General features: G+C 34.3%; 1 protein-coding gene across 1 annotated transcript in view; it reads right to left on the bottom strand.

The window, feature by feature from the left end:
* Positions 1-316: 316 nt before the first annotated feature.
* LOC104910245 (cadherin-19-like) overlaps positions 317-9,838 on the bottom strand; it is a 132,697-nt gene continuing 123,175 nt past the window's right edge. The window contains exons 2-4 of the mRNA XM_031552812.1: positions 7,577-7,694; positions 5,365-5,616; positions 317-1,493 (exon numbers count right to left, since the gene is read on the bottom strand). Of these exons, the coding sequence (XP_031408672.1) occupies positions 1,003-1,493; positions 5,365-5,616; positions 7,577-7,694 (861 nt within the window). The 3' untranslated portion in view covers positions 317-1,002. The remainder of the gene's footprint in view (positions 1,494-5,364; positions 5,617-7,576; positions 7,695-9,838) is intronic.

The following is a 9,838-nucleotide window of genomic DNA, read 5'->3' as shown; positions in this document are numbered from 1 at the left end:
GGGAAATTAATTTTGAAGTTTTATTTGAGTCTAATAGAATGATACAGGATCATTTTCAGAAGAAATGGATCAACATTAGAACATTTTACTGTCTTGTTATCCAATGTTATACACAAAGTTTTATAATCATCAGCTTAGAATTTTAAAGATCCGTGATACTGTTATAGTAAAATTGATTACTTCAAATAATATTGTATTCCATAATTAAAAAAAATAAAAATAAAAATAGCTCTATGCTGGTATAACAGTCATATTTAAACTCTTAAAGATAAATACTTACATTTTGATATTTTGTTATAAGTACAGTAATATAACATGGTGGGCTACAGTATTTATGTTGAATATTGATTCTAACTTGCACTATTTTTTTTTTTTCTCCTCTTATTTGCTAAGATAAGTATTGGTTTTATGTATTTCCCAATAGTTCCAGAATAGAGATTAGTATGCTGATGTTGTAACAGATTTTTATTTTTACGTTTATAGGAAAGAAGATTTATTTTAGTTTTATCATCATACCATCAATAAATAGATTATTAAGTACTTCTGATAATTGTATTCTACTTTGTCACACAAGTGTATTTATATAATGAAGCATTATAAAATATGAATATTTAACTTTGCCTTATGAATATGTCTAACTATGAGAGTGAAAGTCTGTCAACTTTGGAAATAGTTTAAAGCTTGTGGATGACAGAATATTTACAATAACCATTTATGGCTTATATTCCTCCTTCTGTACTTGCAATACCTAGGTTTTCTTTGCCCAGAATGGGGGTCTTGATATCCAAAGCAGCACAATCTTAGTTTACTTTTTTTTTTTTCAAACGGAGAATGCCCATCCTCTCAAAAAATGATAGGCCTGGTATGATTTTTCAGAAAATCTCCTCATCCAAGTCTTAGGTCTTTATTTTTGTGTTTGAATGTGGTATGACCTCCTTTTTAAAAACTGAGTTGATTTTGGTTGCTGAGAATTTATGGAAAAAATAAGTGATCAAACAATAACTAATCTCTAGTACTCCTTTGAGAAGCATACATGCCTGCAAGCTGTTTAAAGTGAGGTCCCCAGCCTACAAGGTAGTCATAATTTTGATCTGCATCTGACATATTTGAGCCCAAGGAGCTGAGAGATCCTGCTAAAGAGCCAGTCCCCTCAAATGCATATGTCTGAAGTGAGTCATAAGGAGGAGCACTAGGGTCTGTATTGGCTTCTTCAAGCTTTTCTGAAATGAATTGCCTGAAAATAGCACTGTCAGGACCAACCTGCAGAGACTGTCTGTAGAGGCTGTGGATTTCTGTGGTGATTTTCTTTCGAGGTTTGTGTGTTCTCAAGACAGTGCGTGTCCTCAGTGCTGAAATGTCAAAAGCTTCTGTGTCCTCCTCACCACCTCCTTCATCATCATACTTGACAATGTTCTCTCTGAATTCTTCCACTTTCTCTGGAAAGAGAGTCTTCTTCCTCTGCTGTCTTATGCCTATAATCGCCAAAAAGAACACTGACAAGACAAACAAACAAAACAAAACAAAAAGAAAGCGAGGGAAAATATAAACAAAGCCAGAATGTGCTTTGAATGTGCCTGGAAAGACTTTAAAAATAATAATGTTTCTTAATATCACTGCAATCGCAAAGTGAAGCTATCTTATCAAATTTATAGAACTGTGATTTTTACAGATTGTATGGTTTTGAACTGAGTATAGTATGTGGTGGAAAAACTGCTACAGAGGGACTTATAAAATGGATGAATGAAATGGAGCAATTCTTTGAGTAGATGAGAGTTGGAAGCAGTGATGGAAACAGATTAAGTTTTTTGAAACTGCTTTGTTTTATCACATAATATATCAATTTTATATTCAAAATTTAAAGTTTTTAATCTCTCTTTCTTTCTATCAGAGACACAGGAAGAACAGATGAAAAATGAGGCAATGAGCTAAATATCCTTCTCAACTGGTCAAAAATAATTCAGTTCCACAGATCACGCAGGGTGTGGTTCAATTATTTTATACAACATTGATCTAGAAATTTGAGGATTATAACTAAATTTTGTGTAATGCTGTAGTAGTGGAGGCTTATGAATAAGAACAGCTCCAATTTTAACATATGAGAAGCTTTTTTAAAAAATATTTTAAAGAGTTTTTTTTTAATCTTATACCATTTCATTTTTAGCTGAACAACTCAGTTTAAATATTCTATGACATTCAGAGAGATTAATGTTCCCTGCAGAGAAGGATCTGTATGTTGCTGGTGAACAACAGGTTGGCCATGAGCCAGCAGTGTGCCCTTGTGGCCAAGAAGGCCAATGATATCCTGGGGCGCATTAAAAAGAATATAGCCAGCAGGTTGAGGGAGGTGATCCTTTCCCATCCACCTTGCGCTAGTGAGGCCACATTTGAAGTGCTGTATCCATGTTTGGGCTCCCCAGTACAAGAAAGACAGGGAACTACTGGAGAAAGTCCAGCTGAGGGCCACAGATCCCATTTGGCGCCCGGAAGTATCTCCATTATGAGGAAAGGCTGTGAGACCTGAAGCTGTTCAGCCTGGAGAAGGAAGACTGAGAGGAGATCTTATAAACTCTTATAAATATCTAAAGGGTGGATGTCAAGTGCTCTAACTGTATGTTATGACTCAGGACATAACATGATATAACCGCCAATCATGACAGGATTTTACCTCACTTAGGGATATGAGGCATCTTATTTCCCCTCATACTGTTTCATGAGATCTTGAAATACATAATACATAAAACTTGGAAGCACTGGAAACAAAAACTTTTATAATGTTATTATATATTTAAAAAAAAAACAAACAAAACTATGTAGTACTCCTAGTTCTCAAAGTCCTTTGCATAGTGAATACTACAACAGTAAATATCATAATATCAGCTAAAGTAAAAAATGAATAAATAAGATTTAATACTCAGCTGTAAGTTGCAAATACATAATGTGTTCAGCTTTTTATTGTTCAGTTTTGAATTGTCCTAAGTATACATGAGAGGGTTTAATTCATTAATTAACTCATTGATATTAACTTCCGTCTAATTTTTTTAATCTATATTCTTACTTTAACTTTTATTATATTCATAGCCCCAGTAGACAGCAACTGTTTTCTTAAGAGTGAGGATCTGTCTGCAGGTGAACAAGATGGCCTTGATGAAGCAGTGGCAGTGACTACTTTGCATGGTCCTCAACTCTGTAACTGCACAGCACAAAGTGTGCTGTTGAAATGCACTTTGGCCCATTTGTAAGCTTGCACAGACTAAAAGGTAAGTACTTCAATCAGAGGAGCATGCATTCCAATTTTCAGCTCAGGCAAGTAAGGTGACTCTGGAAGTGCAGGGAAGTCTAGAAACAACCAATCCCTATCATATATTCCTGTTTTCTCTTTTGGAAGCCAGGAGTGAGAAGTGGGAGGTCTACTACATTCTGGACCTTGCTATGGAGTCAAGAATCGGCTCGTGTCTGGCAAGATTACTTCCATTTAGATATAACAATTAAGAAGTACTCTTTCATTGTTTTAATCACCCTATCTACTCAAATTATTCAGGGAGAAAAGTAAATTTTTTTTTTTTAGAACTTTGGTTTTTCTCCATTTTCCTGCATGTTATATAATCCTAAGTGTCCACAGACATATAAACTCCTTATTCATAACTCATAAGCGTGCTGCTGCTGTGCAATGCATGCTGATGTAGAACTATATTATGGGTACATTCTAGGAGAAATTTCAGTGAGTGCTCACCCAGAGATTCAGTTGGAAGATCAAAAGTAAAATAACAGGAAATAATTAGATCCAATTTCTATGCTTTGTGCTAAGATAAAGAAGGCCATAAGCTTGTGGATAGAATGCAGAATATGAGTGATGTTCACTTGTTCAGTGTAATTTTTCCCTAATCTATCATTAAAACAATTCCAGTATCTGTCTGGAACTTCTTCTTTCCTTGTATTGATACTACAGCAAATCAAAATATTATATCAGAATGGAGTTGCCAGACATCATTTTCAATCTTATTTTCTTATGCTTAGTGATAACATGCTTTATATGCTGTTAATCTTAGATTAGATGAGGTCATACTGTATAACGAGGGTAGATAAAAGAATGTTCTTTACTTATGTATGGAAAACAAACAACAACAAAAGAAAAATAGGGTTTATTTACAGTTGTTTTGTATTTCTTTCACTGATATGAAAGTCTATAAATGTTAATACTGTATTTGCTCTTACTAGCGAGTACATTGAGAAGTTTATCTCTGAAAATTTGCTTCATAGTACAATGAGAGTTCTGCTCTTATTCCTTTTTTTCTAGACATTCTATTTGAGCTGTCAGATAGTATATTGCAGTTTTCCTGGTTTTCTGAGTGTCATTTGCTGACTATGCATAATTGAGGCTTCACAAACACATCTCCTATTTGTTTAGGGTGCTTCGTTTTCACATCCGTACTTTGCAAGAGTAGTGGAAGATAATTTTATGTCTCCTGAGAGGAAAAAGATGTCCAACATCTGAATAAAATGTTTTCTGAACATGCTGTTATTACAGAATTGCAGAACAACTGAATTCAGAAGATTATCTCTGGAGGCCAGATAGACCAACTCCTTCTCAAACAAGGCCACCCGAAGTCATGTCCAGGCAGCTTCTGACAATCTCCAAGGAGACCCCACCTCCAACATCCTCTCTGGATAACCTTTGTTAGTGTCAGACACCTGCATAGCACATATGTTCTCCCCAGTGAACAGGGGGAACCTCCTTTGCTACAGTTTGTGCCCATTGCCTCTTGTCCTGTCACAGTGTATCACTGAAAAGAGCCTGGCTCCATCTTCTTTGCACCTCTCCTTCAATTACTTTTAACACAATGATAAGATTTCCCCTAAGCATCCTTTTTCCTAGGCTGAGCAGTCTGGACAGAGGAATGTCCTGCTTGTTTCTAGAGATATGCTTTCTCTGAGATTATTTTTTTTTTTATTTGCATTTATCTTAGCCATGTATTTGACATAACTAAGGAAGAATTAACATTTCTCCACCAAAGGTATCTTTTACTAACCAATCTCATTTCATAACTCTGTGTCAGCTTTACATGGGCTCAGTACAGACTTTGCCTTTCCAGATCTTTATTAATGTTAATGCTGGAGAGATAAATATAATCATGGATCAACTAAAGCCCAACTTTTATAGCATTGTGTTAGGAATCAAATTTTATGGAAAACTGGAAAAAAATAGCATTGCTTTTGAAAGCAGAAAAGAAACAAAAGATCTACATTATTATGTTTTTTCCTCAATAAAACTGTATTTCTATTTTTCCCCAGCCTAGGAAACACCTTTGCCACATAATCTGAACTACTGTAGAAGAAAACACAACCATATATCTTATCCATACTTACCCAGGAGTATTAGTAAGCAAGCCAAAACAGCAACTAAAGCTTCTGTGCTGAGGCCTATGGAATACAGGAAAGCTCCATAACGACAGTATAAGGTGTTCACTTCAGTATCACAGTCACAGACAGTGATAGTGAGTGTATTTGTGCTTGAAAGTGGTGGAGATCCATTATCCAGAATTAAGATTGGCAAGAAGAAATAAAACTGTTCTTGTCTACTGAAGCCACTTACTGCTGTGAAAATTCCAGCTGTGTTATCTAGAAGGTAAATTATACATGATATACATTTCGCATTTTACAACAATAAAAATGCAGTGGAATCCAACCTATTTAAAAACAATGCTAAATATGACAGAAGTTAAGAAGGTAAGTCTAGTTATGGACATGTGTCCTTTGCTTGTATGAACTGTGAATAATGCATTTATTTTGTCATATATTTTCCAGTTTCACTAATAAAATTTGTTTTAAAGGCTGTGTTTTTAATGTTCAAAGCTAAAAAAAATCCCACTGCTCTGGCCAATTAGCTGATTCTTACAATGATGCTGTGTAAATAATCCATCAGTTTGCAGATGAAATATAGAAAGTTTACCTGTGAAAGGTCTCCAAAAGTGTGCCTGACAGCACACAGAGAGAGCATGTGGAAACCGAAAGAACAGAAAGAAAAGAAGTCTACTAAAATAACCTTTTATTTCTTTCCCTCATTCAAAACTTGATTTAGCTGAGCTCTTGTTATCTAAATGAGGGAAAAGCTGCTAGAGGCTCTCACCTTGCTTTGTATTTAACTATAAGCATTCAGAAATCTGCTCTGTATAAAGCCCAATAAGCAGATTAAGTTCAGCTTCTGCTGCATATCAACGAACTTGAATCTGAAACTTAGCTTGGAAAACAAAATAACCTTAACTAAATCTGTGTAAAATGGAAAAAAAAGAAAAAAGTAAAAAAAAAAAATTCTAACATGGATATTTATATAATGGCAGGGTGAATTACTGCTTGTGTGCGTACGTGTAGAAAGAAAAAAAAAAACAACAAAACTACACGTTTTTGCAATTATCTCTACAAAATATTTGTACAACCAATCTACTGAAGTTCTTTCATGTTTGTAAGTCAAATTTTAGGGAGATAAAATGCTCCAGATCTGTTGATTTTCTCTTGCTTCTGCATAAACCTCTTCCAGTTCACCTAGCTACTTGTGTGAAATGCAGTAGAAAGCTAAAGATTGTGGATTGAAAATATGATGATTGAAAAGATTTTTTTTCTCACCAATAGCCACTAGATGCACTGTCTTGTGCAATGCTTTGCTTGGATTTTGGGCAGAATGAGCAAAGGTGGGAATGGCTTACTCTTCTTGTAGAATTTGAACTTTATTTAGAAAGTTATCTCCTCCTAGCACTGAGTGAGATATTAATGAAGGTGGGAGATTAAAAGCGTATTAAAACATTTAATTTAACTTTGAAGATAATGAGAAAAGCAGTTTGCCATTTAACATGGGCTAAATATTCCAGAGCTTATTTCCATTGATTTAGTCATCTACCCAGAACACTAGGATACACTTGTTTGATGGCATCAGTAATGAAGGAATGTAGATTAAACTTTTAGGAAAAGAGATCACATTTCTATTTACCATAGAATCCTAGAATGACTTAGGCTGGAAGGGACATTAAAGATCCTGATGTGGGCTGGTTTACCACCCACTAAATCAGGCTGCCCAGGGCCCCATCCGACCTGGCCTTGAAGACCTCCAGGAATGGGGCATTCACAACTTCTCTGGGCAGCCTCTCCCAGTGCTAGACTACCTTCCCCCTTGTCCTATCACTATTTGAACACTGTTTAAAAAGTCAGTCTCCTTCCAATTTATAAGTTCCACTCAATCACTAGAAGGCTGAATTGAGGTCTCCCCAGAGCCTTCTTCTCTTTTCTTGCTGAAGTGATGAAGTAACAGATTTGTACTAACAGCAATTTCTTCCTGGCAGTCTTGTTGCATAGATAAGTAGTAATGGGATGTACCAACTTTCTTGTTAAAATTCTCTCTTAAATTAAGAGTATAAACTTAAAGAAATAATTATATTTTTCATCTAAGATTTTTTTCTTTCCTTGACATGAAATCATCTTTTGCTGCTTAGTTACAATAACATTTTCATTTTAAGTGAATAATTTTCTAATTGCTAATGTGAGGAGGGTTATGTCCATGCATCTTTATTAGAGTTTTTAATGACTCTACCTTGATTATCTTTGACAGTAAAACGTGAGTTGTTTGTGGCCTCCTGAGCCAATGAGAAGTAAAATTGGTGACTTTCTGCTGAGTCATCTTTGTCCACAGCGCTGATGCTCTGAATTAGCTGGAAAGAGATAAACACAATTGTTTAATAATTAAAGTGTCTAACACTCCTCTAAAATTGTAAAAGAGCATATCAGATATAATGTTAAACTGTTAATGCTAGAAATTAGATTTGCAAATACATATTAAGTACATGTTATGTGTTCACAAATATCCACCTCCCATACCCAAAAAGTCAAATCAAGACTGGTATTCTGCAAATATTTTACTTTGTGGGGTTTTTTTCCATCAATTTGGGAGAGATGGGCATTAAAATCTTCAGAAAATATAAGATTTCCCAGATCAAAAGACAAGGGACAAATGAGATTTCCATAAATTAAAAGAAGCAGAAAGAATCACATTTGAATGAATTCCTCTATACAAAATATATTCCTTTAAGCCCTCGAACGCATTGATCTGATATATTGTAGCAGCAGTAAGGGAGATGTTTACAAATTCATGTGCTGAATTATTGATTTTGAATATTATAAAAGACAGATTATGAATTTTCTTGGCCTATTTTTGTTCAGGAGTATAAAATTGCCTTCATTTACAAATAGTGTTCAATATATTTTATTTCTGTAAGTAAGTAAAAATATTATATTTAATAAATTCTAAATGTTTCTGCTAATAAAAAAATATGTGTTCTTTGTTGTTTTTTTGTTTGTTTGTTTGCTTGTTCTTTTCTTTACTTTTACCAGTAAATATTTAGTTAACTGGGCATTCGCATATAGTAGTGAAAATAATCGCTGATATCATTGATTATGAGGAAATCAAGCTGATGAAAAGTAAAAAAAAAAAGTCTAATTTGAACTTAGTTTTATCAGTCATCTCGTGCCTTGCAGATATTTCTATCCAACAGTCTTGCATTTTCAACTTTCTGTAAACCAGAAATCACACACTTTAAAAGCAAAAACAGCAGTAAGTCAGTGGAAGCGACTACAGCCTTCCATCTGTGCCTTTGAAGACTCCTTCCTGATTAAGATTTCTTTTAGTAAAAGAGTTAGGAATTCAATGTTTGTTTTCTTTTAAAGCAAGCTAAGTTTGAAATCCACAAAACAGTGTAAAGAGTGGTATATATCTCAGAAGCTTTGTATTCTTAGCATTCTTCCCTTCTTATATGTGTTATTTAATTCAAATCTGTAATTTCAAAATATTTTATTGCTAATAATGAGAGGAGTGATTACACTTGATGACAGTGTACAAAAGCTGCAGTTTAGAGTAAAGGCCAATCAGAATACATTGTGCTTACATAGATTTATCATGTTTTTACATTCTAAGAGATGTCAGTGAGGACATTGCCCTAACATTAATCACGTACCCCTAGAACTCAGGTAAAGATTTTCTTTCTTTTCTTCTATGAACATTTCATCATGTAGGAAAATAATATCGAATGAGTAGTTTTCATTTTTACTCTAACTGATGACTAATTTATTAAATGTAAAGCAGTAAGTAAATTAATGCCTTTTTTCTTATCTCTAACTCAAAGTGCTCTGCATACATAATTAGTAACAAAAATTACTAAGTAAGCTGCAACACTGAAGTCATTTCATATGTGATCTCCAAACAATATGAACTCAGAATTGCCAGAATTAATATGTATTAGAGGAGCATTAATTCAGTTTGTAGCTGCATCCAGTGCAGCTTGTCTTCAGCTGAGTTCTGTTTCCTGCATAACAGAAATGCTATGCGGTTTAACTCAACATCCACAAAATATAGGTCTATTTTTGATGCTCAGCTTGCTTACTCAAGATGCGCGTTATCTCATAGTTTACTTCAAATTTTTGTGTCACAAATTAAAAGTTAAATAACTAATGCCTTCAGAATTAAGCTTTCTGGGAAATATATTTTTACTGAGATATCTCTGGAATAGTTTTGGCTCATTTTACATCCTGATTGTTTCTATAGTTTCTTGCTTTTGGAATTCAACCATTTGTAGCGATTGCGGTTCTGGTCATCCTCTACCAAGTTTACAAGAAGTTATAAATTCAAAGAGAAACCCAGTTTTTGGATACCTTCCTAATACTATTATATTGATTTGACACTAGTTGTATCAGTAGTTGGGTAGAGAGCTATTCTTCATAGCTATTTTCAGGCTCAAGTTATTTTGAGACTAATGTATTTAATGCTGGTAGGGCAGAGGGCAGATAAAGTGCTTTTTTTTTT

The sequence above is a fragment of the Meleagris gallopavo genome, chromosome 3 (assembly GCF_000146605.3).
Source record: "Meleagris gallopavo isolate NT-WF06-2002-E0010 breed Aviagen turkey brand Nicholas breeding stock chromosome 3, Turkey_5.1, whole genome shotgun sequence".
NCBI lineage: Eukaryota > Metazoa > Chordata > Aves > Galliformes > Phasianidae > Meleagris > Meleagris gallopavo.
This window is presented reverse-complemented; position numbering and strand designations above follow the sequence as displayed.